Genomic DNA, 24,304 nt, shown 5'->3' with positions numbered 1-24,304 from the left:
TTCTAAATCCTTCAGAAACTTCTGGGTCTTAACCAGGAAGGTGTCACCGTAAATATAGCTTGCAAAGTAGGATCCTAATGGCTGAGTGGCCTGTTTTCATAAAGTCTCTTCTTGCATGCTCCCTCTTTTTCTGAGTGTGTTGTACGCGGCTCTTTTAGCTGCCAGTGGCTATGCTGGAGCACTAGTTCGCCCGCAAGATCAGGTGTCTGAGAAACTCCTCAGAAGCAGGTTTTTACTTGTAGATATGCAGGCTTGCCAAATTTGCTTCAGAAATGGCATCTCAGCACTTAAAATCTTTGTCCCTTGGCAAAGCCCAGAGCCTCCTGAATGTCTCTGAGGGTTTCAATAGCAAGCCCGAGCGCAGGCCCGGCACAGAACAGCGTCGTGCTTCTCTCCAATTGACCCTTTCACCCTTTCTGGGTGTCCACTCTAAATCACTGGCAGTAACTGCATGTTTAAGCAAGAGCTGCTGATTGACAGCGAATATAATAGGGTGTAAGAGTAGAAATTTCCTTCCAAGTAGTTTAGGGCTTCACTCTCCTCTGGTCTTAATTCTGAAATAATCCCCCAAAGGCCTATGTGGGTATTCAGTGAAATGAATAAATAGAAGACTTCATTTCCCTCTTGAAACATGCACAGAGCTCTCATGCTAATGGCTTTTAAGCATCAATGCAATTATAGTGTGTAATCGATTTTCTCTATACCAACTTTTGTCTTCTGAAATGGAACCTTGTCTCTTTCTTAACTGTTTGCCTTTGTATTAAAACATCTCAAGATGACAGGCAGTTTTTTTCCCTTATTTTTGTCCTCCTTCCCCTCTTTCCTGCCTACTTCTGACACTGGAAGAAAATCTATTATTACGTTTACTTTGGAACCTGAATATCTCTGCACTTTTTTTTTTCCCCTACAGTAATTTACTCCCTGGAATTCCCTTTACTTCTTTTACTTTATTGGGTTTTGGGTTTTTTTTGAGTTCATTAATCACATTTGGAGCTGCTCAGAAATATTTCTATGAAACGGATTCTCACTGAATGAAAGGTGAATTTGTGAAAGTGGATTTTAATGTTGGAAAAAGGGCTCAAACCAGGGAATTAATTCCCCTTCATAAGTTACTCAGCATGTCAGTGGCTAAGGTGTTTTTCTGTAATGTCATAGGCCTAGGTTTGGGTCCCTTTTTGGAGCCAGAGGAAGCATTAACGCAGTGTCTTGACCTTTGAGCTTTAGCTATTACAGAAACACAGTTTCCTTCTCTCTACTTTGGTGGTGGTAGTATTTTAAATTCTATTTAGACCATAACAAATTTCTGTTTCATCCTGATGACAAGAATGAAGTCTGAGGCTATCTTAAAAAGACTTGAGAGAGATGTCTCATTTTGCCTCTCTTTATTATGATTTGTATTGTAGTCTCCTCTAAAAGTTGTCACCATGCCAGGGACCCCTATAAGCAGAGTATAATAGAAACTGCCGTACATTTTGCTCTCCTGATTGAATTATACAAGACTGAAAAAGGAAATACTGGTATCCCTGTTTGGCAAACATTGAATTTCTTGTCTACAGGTGGTTTTTAGAGATGCCAAAAATATGAATAACTATAAACAGATTTAGACAAATTCATGAGGGCTAAAGCTACCTATAGTAGTTATAAGACCAAGATAATTGTTATACTTGGCCATATTCCCTCTCCAACAGTGGCTAAAATTGCACACTTGGGAAAACTTGCACAAACATTGTGCTAGATATATTTTTATTTAATTGACCTCATTGTGCATTTCTTCCCTGGATTTCTCCTGTCTCCCCTAGAACCGATGTTAAGTTTTCAGTATCCACAAAGTACAGTGGGAAGGAATTTCACAACACATGTGTATGTAGTATTTTGAACCTCCCTGTTTCACTTGCTTTCCTAGGTCTTGTATACTGAAAAAGAGTGAATAATCAATTCAGGACACTTATGACTTTACAGATAACTTTCATATCTCCTTTGCTGTCTCTTTCTTGTATCAAGAGTTTGAGTCATTTCTCATTAAAAAAAGGCCATTCCACGTCTTTGATCAATCTTGCTTGCTTTCTCTGATCCTTTTATTATTAGGCACAATACTGGCAATAGTTTTTGGATTAGGAAGAGTGTAATCTGATTGCTGAAAATTAATAAGGGGAAGAATCGCCCCCTACATGGACAATTTTTAACGCTTTCTCTCTATATGTCTGCTATTGCCTCCTGTCACAGATGGGATAGTGGCAATATCAGACCTTTTTTCTGTCCTTTGAAGGATGCAGAAAAATGAAGGGATTCTTACTTTGCAGATTCTTCATAACAAACACTGTGGTGAAATGGGGAGGGTGGCAGTCTAGCTGTGTGACCATGTGGCTGTCCTTCTCTATCATCACACTTTTCCTCTCTTCCTTTGCCTGCTGATATGTTTATATAACGAATCCTTTTGATCTGCAGTCCAGGTGGAAAGCAAATCACAAAGTCTTCATGTCTCCATAGTCCTTGGTACTTGCATAGTTGTTAGAGACCCTGATACTTGCTGACTGGTATAAAATTGCTAAATAATAATAATAATACGAAGAACAAGATTTGTACAAGTAATTTGCCGCAAATAATGAGTTCTCTAGAGTTTGTCTTTTTTTATTCATGAGCAGCCTGTAAAATTCTCGGTCATGAATTATTCAGACTTATTTGTGAATGTATTTGAAAACATTTCCTCACATAGCTGCCTCGCCAAATGGCTCATTGTCAATATTCCTGTGTTCTGGTTGTGTTCCCCCTTTTTTTTCCCAGTCCTAAAATTCTGTGCTGTGTTGGGAAGGGAGAGATGAAAAAGGGAACAGATAGGTGTTGCCCAGTTATTTCCAGTCTTTGACTGAATGGTGCATACTGTCAAACACTGCAGTCTAGCCTGAAAAACATGTTTTATTAACACATAATGCATAAGAAAGCTTCAAGTCCTTTAGCTTCCTGCTCAATTATAGAAGACCAACAAGGCTGTGAAACCTTAATTTAGCGCTTCTTTGTTATTGACTTATGTTCCTGCTAAGTAGGTGACGGGAAGGATCTCTAGAGTTTAATAAGGGATTCATGGATCACTGCACACTGAGGTGTACTTAAACTGTCTTGATTGTGGTTGGATATTTGTTTCTCTCTTCCCAGTTAGAAGGCAGTGTGACAGTTTCATCAGGAGAGTCCTGTAAAGGATAGTTACGCCATTACCATTTTTAACATAGCTGTATGTATTACAGTACATTATTAACAAAATATTGATATATTGAAGACTGCTTGTGTTCCGTGCAGTGTGAGACAGTCCCCATGCCAAAGCATTTACTGCTCAGAACAACAGAGCACCCAAACGGCACATGTGATGTTTTGAGTCCCAGATGCTCTGGATGTGTTGTGTGCTCCTCGATTGGGTGGAGAGCACCAAAGGAGAGGGAAGACTGTTGTAACTGCTCTTTTCTCGAATTGTGGCACATCCTGAAGATCAGGTCGTAGTGTAGAGTATGTAGCTGGCACATGACTGAAACTAGAAGCTTTCTGTCAGGTTATTAGTTCTAATACAGGACTAATGCTGGAGTTCCTGAAGACAGTCTCAGTTATACCAAGCTGGAAATGAGTATGCTCCTAAGGCTGTGGCTTGAGACAGAAAAATCTGTGGGGCTGGACAAGAAATTGGGACAGAGTAGCATCCTAAAGGCTTTCATTGGGTTGCAGGGGTGGCTGAGGGGTGCAAAATTCTTTTTTTCTTTTTCTTTTTTTTTTTTTTTTTCTGGGACTTCAGTGGTCAAAATAATGTCTGATCACCACCACACTAACAGTCTACAGAAGAAACTGGTTCCCAAACTGATTCAGAAAGCTGCCGTTAAGTGGCTTGCTGTCAGGTATTAAAAATATTTTATCAAATAAAACATTTGCAGCACTTTCAAATGGTTTCAACAAAATGTTGAGTAAGGACCAGCCTGTACACAAGTAACGCTGAGAGCTGATGGTGCGCAAGTCAAGAAACTGGGCCATTGACTAAACAGTTCTGTGGCTTATCCCAGGACAGCTGCAGTCCTGACTGGAACAGATGCAAACGTACACGCAAAGCATGGAAACCTGAAAACATTAAAGCGGAGGTGCTGTTTTGTGCTATCATAAGCAAAGGCCTGTTGCGATTTTGAAGTCAGCATTTGAATCCTGTAGGACCCATCTTTCCGGCACGGTTTTAGGTCAGTCTGGAGGTAACATTGTAAAAATCGGAGCCCAAGAGGTTCCAGTGAACACCTTTAAAAATTTGATTGTGTTCTTCTGTTTGAAAAATCTCTGTCACCATGGAGCTATAAAAGTTGTTTGTTTGAATTTAGTACCCTGTAGTGCTGTGTAAAGTGGAAAGCATTTGCAGAGGGGACCTGGGGGTAGTGGTGAGAGTGCAGCTGATAAAATGTATCCAAGATGAGAGCGCTGTTGGTATAAAGGAGATTGAGTTGGAACATCACAGGCCACTTTGTGTGCAGTGGGTCTTTAATAACAGTGATCAAACCTTAAACACAACAGTTGTTCCAGTCCATGTCCTTGTTTAGCCTAGCTTGAATAAGTATGGACACATTTTAAAATAGTGCTCATGTAGCGTTCCCAGGAATAAATTTGCAATTGTCAGTGAGTAGTGCACAGTGTTACAGATCCCTGACCCAGTGTGCAATGAGCTGCTTCAGTTACTGGTTTCTGTGTAGCTGGGGCAGAAGATAGCTCAGTGTGGGCTTGCTTGCTTTCTGGACATACATTGTTAGCATCAGACGAGTTACACAGCCACAGAGTGTCTCCTGTTGCTTCCTTCCCAATGTGTTCAGAACCTGATCAGCAGCGACGTGCGGACTTCTGTTCTCCACCTTCCTGGCCAGCTAGTTCAGCACTGTTTGAGAATAAATATTTTTTGCCTGGTGGGGAGAAAAGTCAGGTTAAAGGTAATCCTTGCATTACATTGGGACCTGGTGCCTCAGTAAAGGACGAGCTTTGGCCAATAGCCTGTGGGAACCTTGCTAGATTCATTTGTAGAGCAGTTGAAGACAAAGATTTAAGCCAGTGCTAAACCTGAATCAAAAGGGCAAAAGGAAAGGTGTGGTGAGGCAGCGTGGACCAGTTGAACATGAGCCAAGGTAGGTCTGGGAAAAATTTAGCCATGCTTACCCTAGAATTTCTCCCAATATAGCAAAGAGGGCCTAAACAGGCAAATTCTCAGAGCAGTCTCTTTGTCCAGCCACTGATTTCCATCTTGAAACCTATAGATAGGCCTTTACATCCCAAGTCTTAAAAAGCAATCACAGGTCAGGAGTGATTAACAAAGGGCATTTTCCTTGAAAATACTGTTTTGGTTTGAAGAAAAACATAATGGTGGCCAAGTTGCGAATACCCTCTCCTTCTTAGAATAGCCAATGGGGACTGGTTTCCTCTGGGAGACAGATGAGCCAGGTTTAAGTACCTCTTTTGTCAGTCTGTCTTTTCCCAGGTGAGCGTGCTAACCCACCAAGCCTTCTGTCTCTTTGTTGCCTGCTGGGGCTTTTCCACTTTGTGTAATTAACTCAAACAAAATATTTTTAGTGCTATACCTCATGGTTAGCGCACTCGCTGGGGCTGCGGTAAACCCGGGATCAAATAACATTTGCTCTGAGCTATCAATGCGGAAATAATGAAGTTTTCTCTTTCCTTCTCTTCCATACCTGCTATGGCAGAATAACCCACTTCAACTGCTGAGCCTAATGAAGAACAGACTTTCTGAAGCTTTGCATTTCTATGCAATAGAAAGGGTTATCTGTATTCACAGCAGAGCTGGCATAAGACTGGATTTTCAGCTCCTTTTCATTGTATCTCTAGTTTGCTTGTTCTTATCTTCTCGCTCTTGTTAGCTTGCATTGATTGGTAAGTGGTAAAGAAGGGAAAAAAACACACAGACCCAGCAAACAAAAACAAAGAAAGAAATAAAAAAAAGGTGAGAGAATATTTTTCATTTCATTACTGTGCTTCTTCACAGCCCCTGCTCTGACATTTAGAACAACATAATATGCATGTCTCTGTTCATTAGGTTCCTCAGAACTGCATAGTGACAGCAACAGAGAAAGGAAAAAAAAAGAAAAAAGAAAAAGAAACAATCTTAAACACGAACTAACCTTTGCAGGCTAAATAACAAAGAAATGAGAACAGCAAAGGAGAAATATGTTTTCTGAAAAAGTAAATATAACCAAAATCATGGCCTTGCATAGGTTATTCAAATATCATTACAAAGGGGAAAAGAGAATACTGAACTCTAGGGCAGAAATGACTAATTTTCTGCCTAATAACTAGTTTGTTTTGCACATATATGTTTGAGCAGATCTATTCCTAGTATTTGAACCACAGTAAATGACACAAGGAGACTGCTGAAACTAGAGATAGGCTTAAAGATATTTGGGAGCTGATACAGGGCCACAAAAATGAGAGAGCTTCCTATGGGAAAGCCCTTATGTGTTTTGGAAATAGCTCCACTTAGTGCAGATATCCTATCTAAGCTATTACCCAACAAACTGGTGCGTATAGAATCATAGAATCGTTAGAGCTGGAAAGGACATTAAAGATCATCTAGTTCAACCCCCCTGCCATGGGCAGGGACACCTCCCTCTAGACCAGGTTGCTCAAAGCCCCATCCAGCCTGGCCTGGAACACCTCCAGGGATGGGGCCTCCACAGCTTCTCTGGGCAACCTGTTCCAGTGCCTCACCACTCAGTAAAGAATTTCCTCCTAATATCTAATCTAAATCTACCCTCTTTCAGTTTAAAACTGTTATCCCTCATCATGTTGCTACGCTCCCTGATAAAGACCCCCTCCTTATCTTTCCTGTACTGGAAGGCTGCAATAAGGTCTCCCCTGGAGCCTCCTCTTCTCCAGGCTGAACACCCCGAACTCTCGCACTCTGTCTTCACAGAAGAGGTACTCCAGCCCTCTGATCATCTTCGTGGCCCTCCTGTGGACTCGCTCCAACAGGTCCATGTCCTCCTTATGTTGGGGGCTCCAGAGCTGGATGCAGTACTCCAGGTGGGGTCTCACGAGGGCAGAGTAGAGGGGCAGAATCACCTCCGTCGACCTGCTGGTCACGCTGCTTTTGATGCAGCCCAGGATGCGGTTGGCTTTCTGGGCTGTGAGCACATATTGCTGGCTCATGTTGAGCTTCTCATCAACCAACATCCCTAAGTCTTGCTCCTCGGGGCTGTTCTCAACCCATTCTCTGCCCAGCCTGTATTTGTGCTTGGGATTGCCCTGTCCCACATGCAGTACCTTGCACTTGGCCATGGATTATGTATGTTGCAGTGTGGTGTCAAATACAAATATTAGCTTGGAAATATTAAAAGTTAAGATTTTATCCTAAATTTACTAAGCCAGGATACAGCAATATTATTTAAAGTTCTAGATGCAGCTAGTCTGCAAATAGCATGCATATTTGAATGAGTCCAGGGATGCATCTGCAGAGGGATTGTTAAAGCTATATCAAAAAAAAGGAATCCAGCTGGGTTATTTCCCCCCCCATCAGTTCCAAGAACTACAGTACTCTAAGATTGTGTGGGTTTTACTGAAATTTCTGGAGGAAGAAAAAAGAACAAAAGAGGTGTTTCAGCTCTCTGAAAGTGAAATATTTTGATTTCTCATATTGGCACTTTTAATTTTTTGTCATTTCGTATTTTTGGGCAATGTCATTTTTTTTTTTTCCCTAAAGTGTGGAGATTAAAATTCTCAATGGAATTTTATTTCATATAAGTTTTGAAATTTTTGAATTTTGCTCAGTTGGAACAAGTAAAAAACTGAGTGATTTGTGAAAAATAATTCTCAGTCTACTTAGCATCAGTAATTACACACTACTAATCTTAGTATTCCATAAAATTAGCCTGATTCTAATTCTTGGGTTTGACAGATGGGGAAAAATGTTTCTTGATTCTTTATATGACCTTCCCAAGATTACACCACCCAGTGGCAAAGAAAGGGGGGAAAAAACCCACTGTTTTTCCTATTTACTCGCCCCAGTTTCTATGCCTGCTATCTTCAGGTCTGCTTGTAAAACTACCAGATGTCAAAATATTCATTAAGGGAAATATTCATTAGTCATTTACATCTCTGGTTCCTCTGGCAAGCAGAGGAGGAGAGGGCCAAGAGGAGACAACAAGGCTTGGAAAAAGATGTAAGCAACTGTCCAGCTGCTTTGCAGATCCAAGGGAGGCTCGAAGCCGAGGGGATGCACAACTCCCACATCGTATGGAAGGTCTCCAAGCAGGTCCCCACGCAGGCTGGTGCTGAACCTCATTGAGTTCACTGCTGCCTTTCATGGGGAGAACCTTCAGAAAGGTTTTATGCACACACCCCTTCCTCTTTCTTTTTCTCCCCCATCTTCATTTTTATTTATTTGTCAAGTAGGGGATTTATAGACCCGTTCAGAGGGTCCTGTGAGGGATGGCAGCAGCACAGTCCTGTATCTGGAGCAGACAGCTGCCCTGCCATCACCGATAAGCATTCCTGGGAGGGTGGAGATTGAAATTTAGTATTTATAAAGCCCTAATCGGCACAAGCCTTCGCAAAGCCTTTGTGCCCACTGCAGCTCCGCCTAACGCCTCAGCAGGCGGCTGGTACTTCACATGTTGGCTGCCTCTTCAAAGAGGGACCCTCCAGACTTAGAGGGAGGCACCTCCTGGACAGCAGTGGGGCTGTGTGTTTTGGGGGACAGAGGGGATATCTATGTCAGGGTGCCCTGGGGAGCAGATGAGGGATCATGGCAGTAGTGTGAACCGCCCTCATCATAGTGGGGGATGCGTGTTGTCTTCTGGGCCCCAAGCTGGGGCAGGAGTCACCGTGGAACTATTTGAGTTCCACTCAGTAGGTTGGGGTCACTGTAGATGAGTCCCCAGTTGCCACAGGGTGGGTGTTGCTGGAGAATAAGGTGGGGTTTGGGGTTGGTGGTCAGGGCACCCAGAGGGGCCTGGGGGTGGCTTGCTGCTGCGGGGCCGTGGGGCACAGCTGGCGGGAGAAAAATGTGAGGGATCCACTAAGGAAATGGGGATTGAGTTTCCTCCAGTCCTTTGCTTCTCTGCCAAATCGGTTGAAGTTGGCAATGTTATTGAGGGAGCAGAAGGATGTGTATTTGTGAGCCTCATTTCTTAGGAACTCAGACTGAAAATAATAATGTAGAGGTATATAGATCAGGGGTTTTGTCAGATGAGAAGTGTTGCGTCTCTTTAATTTATTGCAGTTTTAATGGGATAGAGAGGAGTATAAGATATACAACGACCTGGCAGGGAGAAATGCAAAATAAATTGGTAGCAATAGTAATAGTCTGGTAGTTTATGTCCCAAATGTAGGTCTTGTTAAAGGAGCCCATCATCTTGAAAGTCAGTAATATTTTTTTTTTTTTTTTCCCTTAAAGATATTAACAAAAGAGCAGGATGAAATGCTTTGCTGGAAATTCTTTTTGCTAAAATTGCTTTCCTCCCCCCAGTAAGATAATTGTATTCTAGATGTGTCTGTTTTGGCAGGAGGGAAAAGCTGTTTATCAAAAGAGCTAATAGAACTCCTAAACCTGGAAACAATTCCATTCTGGCTAAATCTAAACCTTTTCACTGAAGTCGTAGAAATCTTGGTTGTTAGAGACATTTGGAGGTCCCTAGTTCAACCTCTTACTCGAAGCAGGTTTATCACCAGCTATAGATTAGGTCAGCCATAACTTTATCTAGCCAGGTCTTTAAAGCCTCCAAGGATGGAGGCTTTACAGATGTTCTGGAGTAGCCTGTCCCCGTGTTAAACTCTTTTCCTTATGGAGATTTTTTCCTGATGTCCAGTCTGAGTCTCCCAGACCCAAACTGGTGATCATTTGCTTGTGTTATATCGTCTGCTACAACCAGAAAGAGTTTGACAGGAGACAGGCCAGTGGGTTATCTGTGCACCACAGCTGTGAAAAAGATCAGCGGTTTCAGTGCTTGTGAAACAGAGCAGAAAGTAATTGTGTTTTCTTCTGCATACAGCAGACCTCATCTTGTATCCTGAAACATTCTGTTTAGCATGTCAGCTCCTTCCCGCTGCACTCTGCCTCCTGGGGTTAAGGGAAGAACCTGTTGGCGATATCATGCAGAGGAGTTGAGCGAGAAAAGGTCTGATTGGCTCAACATACATCTCTGCAAATACTTTCCATGTCAGTTTAGGCAAATGCTTTTAACAATTCATTCAATTATGTTAAGCACCCATTAAAGGAATCCTAAGCCCTCCCTGGGGTCATTTCAGTTCTGTGACATTGTAATTGTTTGAGACTAACCATGATTTCTTCTTTTGCCTTCAGGTGATTCTAATTCTGACAAAGCTGTATGACTACAACCTGGGAAGCATCACAGAGAGCTCTCTTTGGAGGTATGGAGATAAATTGAGTTAATAATTACCACCTTACTTAAATAGGAAGAGCCTGATACAATTCTTTTATTGAATTTAATTGGATTTTTTTAAATGTGATGGAAGATTTGTAGCTAAAACCTCTCTCACTTCTGTTCTTTCACACTCAAGGACAGAGGCTGAAGTCTGATTGTCTTTGTTTCAGCTAGATAACGTACTTCATGGACATGCTATCATTTTTCTACTTTATCATCTTATTCAGAATCAAATCAACCAATTGGTTTATTTTTAGAACTCAACAGCCTTGAGTCCTTGTTTATAATGGAGGATCTCATGGCTGTCTACTGCACAAATGATCCTTATGAAAAGTCAGTACTACTAAGACTGAGGGAGTACCCATGAGCGAGTATTCAATGTCTCTTTATTCAGAACTGATAGAATTAGTACCAGATAATTGATTTCCACTTGTGTGATGTTGACTATGAGCCTGATTTATAGGGAATGCCTTGATACTTTCATGATTTCAAAGCGTATCATGCACTCTGTGAACCAAAGGAAAGAGTTGGGCCATGATCTATTTCTTAAGGCTGTTATTTGGATTCAGTGAAAGCAGATGATGCCGGTTTTTATCTCTCTGAAAAAAATGGATCTAAGGGGTGTTTACTTCACATGTGCCTAGTGGTACTTTTATGCCATGTAACGGGTGAAAGGGAGGTTTTCTGTGAAATTTTGGTGGGAAGTCTAGGGATTTTGTATGCAGGTCACTGATGGAGGTGGACAGGCCACTGTCTTGATACAAGAAAACTTTGGGTATTTGAAACTAAAACTTCTTGTCAGAATGAACTTGTTATTGATACACTTGTTGAGGAAAAGGTTTTTTTGTTTCCAAGGAAGAATTTTGTATCAGAAGTAGAACAAATAACCTCTCTGTTCAAGAAACTGTGCAGGGTTTTAAGAGAATGACAGAGGAGGGATTTGACATGGAGTGGATTCTGAAATCAGACTACCCACTGGCCTGAAGAAATAGGACAAAAAAACGTCACACCATATGGTGCGCACCATAGCAAAGGGCCTTTCAGGACTGTGGCTTGGGCAATGTTTTTCTGAAGGGGGTTTGGGCTAGATTATTTCACTTCTCAATGGTTTTGAGAAACAATATTCATAAATATAAAATAATTATTTTTATTTTCTCTTACTACTCTTAGTCATTTCACCCTGAGAAATATTAATCTCTGTTTCATCAGTCATTGAAGAAGGTATGGTGTTTCACTATGTGGAGACACATCCTTCCCCATTGCTGGCAGTGCTGAAAAATTACTTTACACATGTGATGCAGTGCAGGAGTGTGTTGAGGTACTGGTTTAGGACTGAAAGTAGGACGGCCACATTAGACTGGAAAACACATTTCTTGTTGAGATGTATGAACGTGGGCACAAAATTATGCTGATGACCTTATGCTGTTGTCTGTTTCAGAATTGTTTTTTTGGGGCATACCACGATGGCATAAATTTTACCCTGATTAAAAGAGAAGGGACTGTGAGGATTTTCCTGGAGGATGTACCAGAAGCTGGGGCTTTGGCAATGTAGCAGTCCTAGAGCTATTGAGTACAGTGCACTTTTCTGGACTTCAGACAGTCCTAATACCAGAATGTGATTAATAACATAGTAGTTGCCTGATTGTTTCCTCACTATCCTATTGCCCGAAAAGTGGTCTAAGAAAATATATCAACAGGATTGTCATATCTGAGGCTTCCTCCTAGTATTCTCCTAGCATTCATTCTTAGTGTTGAAGTTTAGGGTCCTTCCTCAACCTTCAGTTTAAGGTCTATCAGGGTCTGGATAATTTTTTTGGTTTTAGTGTATACCAGGGGCATAATATCCCATAAGCTAACTTTCTTAATATCTTTCAGAGTGTGTTAAAATTTTTGGTGCCTGTAACACTTTAGAGCAAGGAGTTCCATATATTATTTGAGGAACCATTTGTCTTACTTTGAACCCATCAGCTTCAGGTCCAATTGGCACATGTCACTTGTAAGGACTTGGTTACAGTTGCGTGGCCAACCATCCAGAATCCCACAGAATCCCTGGGCAAATGCTTTGGACTGGGAAATGTTGCAAGAGAACCAGGATAGCTAAAATCAACTTACTTATCTTTGCAGTACTCTACTATTCTTGATCAGCTCTTCAGTGTTCATGACTGCTCTAAAGGTTGCCACTGCGTTTCACTGTCATTCCTCGATCCTGTTGCCTTACAGAAGCACACCATAAGGTGGTTATGTTGTCCTCTGTCCTGAGTCTGGCTCTGCTGTTAGATCCCCGCTCACCATGCAGGCATGCCTTCAGGTCGCCAATAAATATCCCTGTGAAGATCCCAGGAGAGCTTCTCTGCTCTTAGTGTGATGGAAAGAAATGACAAGATGGGCATATCTTCTTATTTAATGCACCTGACAGAGTTTATTAGCTGTTGCTCCTTCTGGTCGCTTAAGTGACATGTTAATTTAAATCTCCCTGCTTGTTTGAAGGGATAGAAAAAAAAAAAAAAAAAGAATAGAGAGAAGGGGAGAAACATATCTTGCACTTTAATTTATTTCATGCCTCTAGGTTTGATGCTGGGGGAATGGAAGAAAGCATTATCTCATTCATGTCTGGTTTGATTTCTGATGTCAAAAGTTCTGTTTCTGAAGGACAGAGGAGAAAGACAGTTCTGCAGGTACCCACAACTGAAGAGGAATCTCTGCCTTGAATAGACGACAAAGAAATACCACTCTCGCCTCCTGTGCAGAGTGCATTCTCAAAAGGTTGATGAATGATGAGGGGCTGTTTAGAAGCGTGTCACAGACACGAGTCATTTATGCTGTAGCTGGTTATAAGCACATCTGTCATGTGAAGGTGTAGTTGGGTGATTTAAGTAGTCTTGTGACTGATGGGACTGTAACCATCTATAACACAACTATGCCATCACCTACAAGGTATGAATCTGTCTTCTTTATAAACACACTACTACCTGCTAGGATGGCATTTCTTTGTAATTTTTCAGCCAGTTGAGCAACAGCTGGCTGCAGCACTAATGGATGGAGATCACCCTTCTAAAACTACCAGTGAATTAAGAGACCACTGGTGACAGACATGAAGGGATCCAATACAGTAAGAGAAAAAGAGATGGGGAGAATCTATACAATCTTCTAGAGTGCTAAGGCTCTGTGCTCACCGAGCTATGGATAGAAAATGAGTTGCTGCTTCTGTACATGGTAAATGAGATTTTTTTGCATCAGGCTGGGCCTGACTTTAATTATGCTGTTATCCTCTCAGAAGACTTTTTCCACAGTTTTAGTTGAGGGCTTTTTTATTTACTTTTTCTTATTCTTTTTATAGGAGGAGAAAAGATTATCTGTCACTGAGCAATTAACCGAGTGCATTGAGTTTATTTCTCTTCGTCTCTTAGATATCTCTCAGATCACAAAGAGGATTAAGCTGTGAGAGTTAGGAGATGTTTTTTACCACTGGAGTAAGATAAGCTTACGTTTCCAATAAATAAAAATGTCAGAATAGTGACTATGGTGTCCTTGAGCTGGAGGCATCTTTTTTTTCTCTTTGTGTAAATATAATGCTCCGGAAAGATGTGCAGGACACTTTCCTTCAGGGCCTGGAGGGGCTGACAAGCAATGAGTGCTGCTGTTCACCTCTTTGCCTTCTTAGAGCTCTGTAGAATGCTTAGAGCTCGGTCAAGAATGAGTAATTTCATGGAACTTGCTGTAAAAATAGCAGTAATTAAACTTTGCTTTTCAGCCAGAAAGTAGGAAGATGTAGAGTTCGGTTAGTTTGAGAGCATTTATGTTCTAAATTGAGATCTGTTGCTCTGTTAGTTCTGGAAGTTATTGATGATCCTCCCACACTTCAACGTTGTACCTGAACTCTGAGCTCCCCAATTCCGGAGAGCCTAAAATTTCCAGCCAGTCCTCCACCGCTCCAAGTTTCTGCAATAAGGAAGCTTTAGCACATATGCCAGAAAGGAGTCTCAAGGACTCTGAAAAATATCTATGCTTTATATACATCTAGCTTTAACTTCCCATATGTGAAGCAGGGGATGTTAATATTTCCCCCCGGAGAGCTTCGAATAGATTTAGTTAACTGGCATCTGCAATATTTGATGATTGCCTGGTGATAAATATTACAGAGCTCACAGCAAGATAAAAATTCTTAGCACTCTAAGGCTCTGTTTCTAGCTTTTTCATGGCCTCTTTGTTTAACCCTGAGCTAGTTTTTTAACCCCTCCATTAGTTTACTCATCCCCACTTCCCACCACCACCACCACAGCACATCATCCTGTAACTCTGTCCTTTCAAGAAGGGAAATTGGGTGTGTAAGCCAGAGAAGAATCAGAGCCCTCAGAGCATATCCACCTCTCAGTATAGGAATAACCTTCTTTTATTCCATGGGACAATTTCATGAAATAAAGAATTCACTGTCCTTTCTGTGTTCTTATCCTCTTCTGCTCTCAGCCACTGCTGGAAACAAGATACTGGGCTAAGGTAGACCGGGGTACTGGGTACTGAGGCTAAGGTCTAAGTACCATTGTGTTATGCTCCGATGTTGGGTAGTCCCCTAATCACCATTATGCATGGGAGTGTTTTGGTGAAAACACTTATTGTTGGAGGTGGGTGTGCATCAGTATGTTAGATAATGAAAAGGAGCAACGGAGCAACAGGAATGTGTTCTTTCTGTCTTGCGGGTGCTCTAGGGATGGAAGCCTCAGGGGTAGAGGTAGATGTAGATTGAGGATCATATCTGAATACAGCCTTGCAGTATTAGCCAGACAGTCTCTGATTGACATGTTTCTCTCCCTTGAATCCTGTTGTTTGAAAAGTCTTGGCTGTGAGTTGACCCCAGCTGTGTGGTTATAAATACTATAGATGCTTTGAAGCCTCACATTTTTACATTTTCGCATGTGATTTTCTGGCTCCTTGCTATGTAAGAATGCCCTCTCTACAGATCAGAGCTATAGCCACCTATGTCATCTTCAGTATTGTTGATGTGTTTGGAGATTTTCTTCTCTAGACTAGAGACATCTTGCAACAGGAGACTTGAAGGATTGTCAGTATTTGCTTACTTCCTTTGAGGGGAATTTCCAGGATATGTCTGTTACTGTATTCATCATTCTGCTGCACATTTTCTGCTGGTTCCTTACTTCTGTTTTGCAGATGGGCTGTTCTCAACTCACATTTATTTTCTACCTGCTGAGCCACATTAATAAGGTCATAACTTGTGGCTTAGTGACACAGTGTGCTCTGCAACAGCAGATATTAGGGTCTTTCAGCTGAAGTAGGTAGGAGAAGCAAATCCACGAGAGAAACTGCCAAAGTGAGGGGAAGGAAAGTCTCATTAAAGCACATTTTAACCAGCAGTTTTGTGGGAAAGGGAACTTGAAAAGGACGATATGAAATGCTTTTATCTATAAATATGGTGCTTCGGTTGCTCAGTGTGAGTAAGTCACTTTTCTTAACTGAATATCAGAGCTTGATAAATGCTGCTACATTATCTCCCATGGGCATTTAGTGAAATTGTAATAGCGACTTTTCCTTGTGTCTTTTATTTTAATTTTTTTCATTTTTGCTCCTGCAAACACATGAACCACTGGCTGCTCTGTGTATAGATGCTGGAGGGCATCTGGTGGGGAGGGAAGAAGGAGTTTGCACACTCAGCTGTTTGCGTAGGAAGTGGTATATTTTTACAGTTTGATCACAGCAGGAGATCTGCTTGCACTGGAAGTGGGCTTAGAACATGGATTTCATGCACTGACTGAGAGTGGAGCTGAGTGCATCCTTTTTCCTGTGTGATGGGACACACTGTTCATCCATCAGGACCCCTAGGGACCTAGAAGTTTCTATAGTTATCAATTTTTTACATGAGGGGCCTTGTTTTACCCTGGTGACTAACAGTAATAAAAACTTCTAGCACAGTCAACTCTTCTAGTTGGTTGCCAAAGTTTTCTGGGATGTTTTGCCTTCTATCAAAAAGAGCTCTAATAATGCTGGAGAGAGGGCGGGGGGGAACCAACCAATCAAACAAACAAAAACCCCACCCAAAAAAACCCCGAAAGACCTTCCTAGGAAACAACCCACAGCAAATGCTTAAATAGATCCTAATTTAGCAGGAAACTTAAATCTTACTGAATTTCACCACATTCTTACCTTTTCCTGAAGAATGAGGGCCAGTATGACCCTTGTATTGTGTGGCATAGTTTCTGTCTTTGTTTAATCAATCTCAAGTAAGTTCTGCCTTGGCATAGTTTGAAGAATCATACTGTGATATTTTGAAGGATCAGATTTGGTTGAGGATTTAGTGATGTGCTTCTCATTGCCTGGTCTGCGTGGATAAAATATTCAGCACTAATGACCATGCAAATTTATTAAGCATGTTAAAAACATGTTCTCTGTTGCAGCCAGTCATGAAATGTAGGAGTGTTATCAAGTAAATCAAAAAGAATCCTAGTCTATTTTCTGCATGAAAAAACCATGTAAATCAAGATAATGAATATTAATACTGACATATATTATCAATATACTTTAAATAACAGATGCACAATGTTCATCTCACTTTATGGACACACAATGTTTAAATGCAGTTTGTCATTCTTGTTCTGCAAATTAGAAGATGAACTTGCACATCTGTTTCCTAGACTGTACCTGTTTGCGCAGATGATATTGGTAAAACATAGCAGAACTATCTCTGGTTCCGGTCCACAGAGTTCATCTGTCTGTTGTGGCTGTAATAACTGCAGACAAGCTAGACTGGAGCTGATATATATAAGAGGAAAGACAAACAATACAGTAGTTACCAGTTCATAAACAGGAAGGAAAACACCCTTTATGGTCTGATATTTCCATCCCTTTCACATCTATGCAGTCACCCTTCCTTTTGCAAAGCTGAGTAAAATTGTACTTATCTTCTCAGAGGGATATATCCTCCATTAATCACAAAGAAGAAAGAATGTATTTGGGGCTGAGCTTGGGTAAAAAAACCAAAACTACTCCAGTTGAGTGAGTTACACTAGTTTGAGATCTGAACTCTAAAGTCTTCAGATTCAGGTCCCAAATATTTTTGCATCTGCACCTTGGGAATTATCCGGGCAAACATTGAAAGTTTATTGTTATTGCAGAAAGAGTCAGATGTGTGTCAGTAGTTCTCTCTTGATGGACATAGTGAAACACGTGGAAACTGGGTGCTGTAAAAATGCATATTTAAATATATATCAATGGTATGTTTTTTTGTGCAGCATAAACTGACTACTGTTTACAGTAAAACATAGTGGCTTGCTTGGAAGTGTCCTCTTTTTCTGATTTCTCTAACCTACCAAGTAATAATTGGACAAAACAGAAAAGGAGAAATAAAGCCCACAATTAATTAACTTGTGTCTTCAGTGGCAATAGCAAAGCCAGCTTTTGAGTGTGATCCTGCCAGTGGCTCCTGTGCCTCAGAGCACAGTGTGGTTCTTGGCAGCAGTGGGCTTTTCTTTCCTCATGTCAGAAGTTTGGGGGGGATGGGGGCGAGCGGAAAGTAGGACATCAATGCATGAGCTGTTCATTAGGAAGGCCCAGGGCCATAGGGTGAGACTCCAGATCTGTGTGTGTGCACCAGTATTATTAGTGAATACTGTGCTTTGCAGGGAGCTGGAGCAGTTAGGGCAAGGAAGGTTCACTTTGTCTCTTGTCATTAGGATGTACCATTGAGGGCCTATGTATACTCAGCACTGAGAAGGTTTGTTCTTTTATCACAGGGACAACTTGAGGGAAAGTCGATTCCTGGTGAGCAAGGAATTAGTTTGCAGCTCGACTTTCCCTTGTGAAAGCTTGGAGGAGGCATGTGGGGATTCAGTAACTTTCCTATCCTGGCTGGCAGCCTCCCACTGCTGTTGTGCAGAGTCGTTTCACTGGTGAGATGCATCAAGTGGTGGGTGAAGATGTGTCCTGTTGATTATGAACATCAATTGCTATGCACTCTAAACTGATACAGCGCTTTGCCCCAGTGGTGGGTAAAAAGCCTTCCTTCTCCTTCACACAATATTTCCCCCCACCCCCAAATGAGTTTCTTCTGTAAGGAAGTTGCATTAATTTCCCTAGCATGCATTTTACTGTGTGCTGTGTACTTTTGGCGAATGTAAAACCTCTTTTCAATGATCTTGCCATCTAGATAGATAGCTGTATCTATGAGAGATGCTGAGTTGAAAAGTAATAGAAATTCAGAGACGCCACATGTATTGTGTGTTAAATGACTTCATAAGGAGAGAGAGACTGATAGTCAGCCTTCCCCGAGGCAATATTATGGCACAAAGGGTTGTTTGTTCTACTAATTTGCTTTTACTGCTGTATTTCTAGACTCTATGTATGTATCTGTGTATGTGTTCCCATTTGTTTCCTTCTGGTTTTCCTTCAATCCTGAACTCCTGGAGTCAGGTGACTGCTCACAATCTCAGCTTTTCTGTGGTGAGAGAAAGCCCCTCTTCCTGATTTTCACATGGTGAAGAGAAAATTGAATGGCTCCAACTGCTGTTCAGACAGGAAAGCCTAAACAGATTCTTCACACTCGGTTCCTGAGAGCTTTTTTTTCTTCATTGCTTAAAGTATTTTGGCTAGAAAGACAAATCGGGATGGGATGGAAGGGGAATCAGAAGGCGGTGGATTCCTCTGTGAACTGCAGGCGTAGATGCTGCTTTGTCATACCGAAGGCCGAAGTTCGGGTCACAGCTCTGACCAGGCCAAGCAGAGCCTTGAGCCTGACTTTCCTGCAAACCAGCTGAATATTAATTATTGGCTTATATGATTACTCTGTCCAGTGTAAAAGAAGTCTTCTTTTGGTTCTACTGGTGAACAAAAGCAAATTGTTCACTTTTGATAAAACCAGAGGGTTTTACTCTTTCATGGTGGTAATGCTACAAAGTTGCTTTCTCTCTCCTAAGGCAGTACAGGAGGAGAGGAGACACCCCCTCGGAGTTAACCGGGAACCAGGTATTTCCCATATATAAGGGAGAAACACATCTGGGTGGAAAGGACACAGACACTGGGAGGCAGTCTGAGGAGATGGCGGGTTCCTTGTCACTGATTAAAAGCTGCCAGTCTTCCCCGGCAGGCTGTGACTGCCAGTCTTGAGTCCCCAAGAGATTTTTGTGAAGCTGCAGGCTTTAAAATCTGCACAGCACTCAGCTGCCAGTCTGATGGGCACTGTGACCACTGGGCGAAAAAAGGACTGCGGTCAAAATCAGGCCAGCATTGGCCTTTTACATTTTGAACACAAACCCTTTTTTAAATAAGCTAAAAGGGAAACGGGAGGCCAGAAGCACTGGGTGCTGAATAACCCTTCTGTAGGGGGATAAAAGGAAGCTGTAGGCAGGTCTCAGCTCCCACTGTGCTTTACTAACAAGTCACTGTGTTCTTACCGATAGTTTGGGTGTGTTTGCATTGTCCCAGGCTGTCTCCACTCCAAAGGATCAATCTAGGAGGCTGGAAAACCTCACCTTTTTCGTCTCTTCTATTTATTTCTGTCCTTGCCTGTAGGAAGCAACATACCTTCTGTTTATAGCTGTGGAATGAGACCCACAGCTGCGAGACCTAGCCTTCCTTACCCACAGCTTTAGGCAGGCTTCCCTCACCATTGCATCTGAAGCCTAACAGAGGTTTGACCTATGCTTTGCCAAGCCAAACTTCTGGTATATTCTCATCTGATACCTAACAGGACCTTGAGAAACGCTAGCATATCTTTGCAGACAGGGTGGATTGTCATCTTTGGTTCAATTTATGACATCTTCAGTTTGCATTCTGCCCAAACAGAGGCTAGTCCTTGCAGAAGGGTAAGAAATGAGATTGAAAACCATTCCTTTTAAATAGTCAGTTCTCTCTCCAAGGAAGGAAAATCAACACAGAAGGTATTTTATGAGCATGGACTGTGTGGCATTGCTGGCAAGAACTACTAGATGGGAGAAATACTAGAGGTAGTAGCAAAATGAAATCTTTATGAACCTCACTTGTAATAGTTGTTTCTTTATGAAGATATGAAACAATCTTTTTTTCCTAATTGTGTTTTTAACTTCACAGCTCCTCTGTTCTTGTATTTTCTGGGTGGTGAGGGAGGAAGAACTACAGTCTTTTTTCCTCCTTACTCCATGGCAGCACTACTTAAGTGGAAGCAACACCCTTCCATACTATGGAGTAGGTAAGACTGTGAAGTTTTTGCACAGGTCTTCCTCAAAATGATTTTTCCTTGCTAGAGTCTTCAAGAGGTGGTCTGCTCTTTTTCCTAGCCTGCCTCCAGCAGTGCCCAATAAATGACAGCTATTATCAGTGTTAAACTCTCAGTACGAAACCTTCTACCTTTGGGATAATTTTTCTTTCTTGCCCCGCTACAGAAATCGGCTTATGCCCTGAAACATGAGTTTTGATGACTTGCCATATTAATACCTAGTTAAAAATGTAGGGTTTATATATTATAGACTATTGAGTTATTGGCCCTTTCCAGTAAGCACATCTGCGGCTTGCAAGACTGACCTCGTTTTGCTGTGAGCAGTGTGCACTGACTACAGGCATTGTGGAAATATAATTTCTCTTCACTTCCCTGCCAATGCTCGAGTGACGATGTGCTCTCTTGTTATGAGGCAGCATAAAATTTAGAGGCTAGTCACGATGAAGGTAGTAAGAAAGAAACTTAAAGACCTCAGTAAATTTCCCTTCTAAGTGTTCCCTTTTCAAAGGTAAATGGTCTTATTCTTTGTAATCTCTCTTTGTATGTTAACAGCTTTCACAATGCTAACTCATTTGTAAGAAAAGCACATTACAATCCTAGTCTGCTTTATCTCTGTTAAAGGAGCCAAAGGAGGAAGAAGCCAGCACATTTATTATTTTTTTTTAAAGTCCACCACCTACTCAGCACGCATGTACTGTAAATTCAAGACGTGGATGTTGCTCAAAGAAGCAAGTGTGATGTCACAAGTGTTTTAATAGCCTTTGATTTATTTCCCAAAGTGCTCTATTAAGATGATGTGCAACAGCGTTTGGAAGCCAAATGCGGTCTTAGGAGAGACTTGGAGGAGTTATTTTCAGTCTCCTGACTTTTCTTCCTCAACACAGTAATTTGTTTGATTGGGGCAGAAGGCCCCTGGATTCAGAACAGGGATTCTACTTCTTATTTAGTGTTTCTTTGTGAGTTAATCGGCCCAGTTTGTGATCTGAGTGAGTAGGAGTATGAATGAACTTACTGTGATATGAGAGCTGCAGGGTTCAGTGAACAGGATACTGGCTGGGGTTGGGAGATTTGTGTTCTGTTGCTGTATGGGTTTGTGGCTATTAGATGGTGAAATATTTGGTTAGGCATAATCAAGAATCAGCAAATTCATGTGTATCAAAAGTCAGCCGCAAGGAATCCTCTCCTGGCAGGATATTTCTTATGACATTCTGCATGGATAGTTCTAGGTGCAGTGATATAGAGCATTTTTGCCATAAGCCCGGTAATAAATCTGGTATAACTTCCAAGTTTTAGGACAGGCAGTGTAGTGAATCATAAAGAGACCTTAGGTAGTCACAGTGAACAAACGAATTTCTTAGTAAGCTAAGCTCACTTGAAGAAATGTGCTTTAGTCCAACAAAGCATAATAGTAGGACAAGGGCCGAAGGTTGTACTTACAGTACTATATGCTGTCTACTCACAGCACAGCGAAGAGCTGTGATCGGACAGTGCATAGAAGTGGAATAGGCAGAGGACTGAACACCATATGTTGTGAAGGGGCTATAATGGACTGCTTTGATCAATGGCTACATCGGCTGAGGAGTCAGAAATTGCATTTGTAAAGAAATTAAAACTACAAAATGTTTATTTTGAGAGACTGATTTGGCATGAAAAACTTTCTACAACAATGTACAATTTTCAACAGAACTCTGAACCCAGGATGGGATTTCTGGGCAGAATTGAAAGAGAAATGGAAAATGCAACAGTGCATCTCACCGTTTAGGATGTTTTTGTGCTCCAGAAACAATCTAAATATGCCTACAAAGGATGCCATCTGTGGCCCAGAAAGTCACAGAATCCAACTGTTGGAGGCTGGGAGAGTATTTAGAGGAAATATGAATTCATGCTTCCTGAGGTCTTACACAGATATCTGTTAATCATCATCAGAGGCAGAGTACTGAGCTAAAAGAACTTCTGCTCTGACACAAGATGCCCACCCTGATGTTGTGGTAGCACAGAACTCTGTATCGGTAAATGTACTCAATGGAAAGGTTGCTATTGTGATGCAGTTGCATCTCATCGTTAAATTTGCTCGTTTCCATTTTGCTAAGATAATTATTTTACATTAATTAATTCTAAATTACCCAATTCAGCACAAGGCTAACTTTTGGTGAAATGTTGATTTGAATTAAAGAATAGACATAACATTAAAAAGATCTGAAACATCCTCCTAAGGTCACGCATATAGCAAGTGCTTGAAGTTGAAAGGGAACCAAGTTTGGTGACTGTGAGGATGGTGACTTGGGAGATGAAACAAAGGAAAGAAAATGTATCATGAATGGTGGAATAAGCTGGGCAAAAAATTGCTCAGGCCAGGTGAAAAATGACAAGTACTGAAGAGAGGTGGGGGAGGAAATTTAGGTTTTGAAGCAAAGAAGATTAGACATGGTTAAGGCTAGAGGGGTTGCATGAGGAGTCAGCTCTTCTGCTTGTAGGAACTGGTATTAATTCACTGACCTGAGTCAAACCTCACCACTTTCCACTAGCTGTTGATCCGCTCCAGAAATGGCTTCTGGCCACTGATATAAAAGCAGCATCACCACCATTCTTGTTAGGCTTTTCTTCTTACTGTTGGTATTACTTTGATAGCTGCTATTACCGCTTAGATTTTTAGCATTATCTAAATGCAAAGTAAACAGAAAAGGTGGTTGAAAACACAGTAAGTGTAGCTATAAAGTCTATTCCATCTATGTCCCATTAGAAAATAATGATCAGTATTGTAATAAGTATAAATTCATTGTCCAGTCCCTCTATTAACGTAATTAAAAAGGCATTGGGTTTGGCAGTTGGTTTCTTTCATTCAGTTGCTTACTTTCATTCAGTTGCTTTTTATTGTTTCAGAAGAAACCTGCTGAGTCAATTGGTTTAGAAAGATGGAATAAGCCTCTCAGAGTAAACAAAGCTTGTTAATTTTCAGAATTTCTGTTGAAATTGCCTGAAAAAAACCTTATATAGAGATATTATAGCCTAGTTTTATGTGTGTGGATTATCTCTGATGTTCAGTAACTCCTGGAATGCCGGTTAGTGCTCTGAAAAAAAAGGAAAAATGTTGGGGTTTTGTTAGTTTGGTATGAGAGAAAATGAAAGATCTAGAATTATTCATGAAAGGGATTTCAGTGACAGAGGAGCTGCATGTTGCAACTTTATTCCAAGCCAAATTCAAGTGTGTGTCATTTAGCTGAGGGGTGATCTGAAGCTATTTACTCCTTTTATAGCAGCTAGCGCTCTAGCCTTTTTTATTATAAGGAATCCCACCAAGTCAGTAAGAATTAATCATTGAATAAGGGAGGTCCATTTCTGTTGTATGAAGGGCTATTTTGAATCAAATCAGATTCACTTGACCCAATACCTTGTCTTCAATGTGAACCAGCAGCAGATAAAGAAGAAAGGGTATAAGAACAAGGCCAAGTACGTGTGATACTTTACTGATGTAGCCTTCCAGCTGATACTGACTTCTGGCTCCAGGACTTTATAAAACAGCAGAAGTGTTTAATGGTGGAGGTACTTATTAGCCCTTGGTGGGTGTGTTTATGTTGGGGTTTTTTATTCCTTCTCAGAATGTATCTGTCACCTGAACCAATACAAACCTTTAGTATCCAGAATAGTGAACAGGAGAAAAGCACCAGGTGGTTGTTGGCCTGTGTCAACTGCAGTGAGAGATTAATGCTTGAGA

The 24,304-nt window shown here is 41.3% G+C and overlaps 1 protein-coding gene across 1 annotated transcript in view; it reads left to right on the top strand.

The window, feature by feature from the left end:
* The first annotated feature begins 10,041 nt into the window (after nt 1-10,041).
* Nucleotides 10,042-24,304, top strand: part of SORCS1 (sortilin-related VPS10 domain containing receptor 1) — a 209,801-nt gene continuing 195,538 nt past the window's right edge. The window contains exons 1-2 of the mRNA XM_009881624.1: nt 10,042-10,077; nt 10,316-10,383. Of these exons, the coding sequence (XP_009879926.1) occupies nt 10,042-10,077; nt 10,316-10,383 (104 nt within the window). The remainder of the gene's footprint in view (nt 10,078-10,315; nt 10,384-24,304) is intronic.

The sequence above is a fragment of the Charadrius vociferus genome, unplaced genomic scaffold (assembly GCF_000708025.1).
Source record: "Charadrius vociferus isolate BGI_N301 unplaced genomic scaffold, ASM70802v2 scaffold282, whole genome shotgun sequence".
Classification (NCBI taxonomy): domain Eukaryota; kingdom Metazoa; phylum Chordata; class Aves; order Charadriiformes; family Charadriidae; genus Charadrius; species Charadrius vociferus.
Note: the sequence above shows the minus strand (reverse complement) of the source record. Positions and strands in the feature narration are given on the sequence as shown.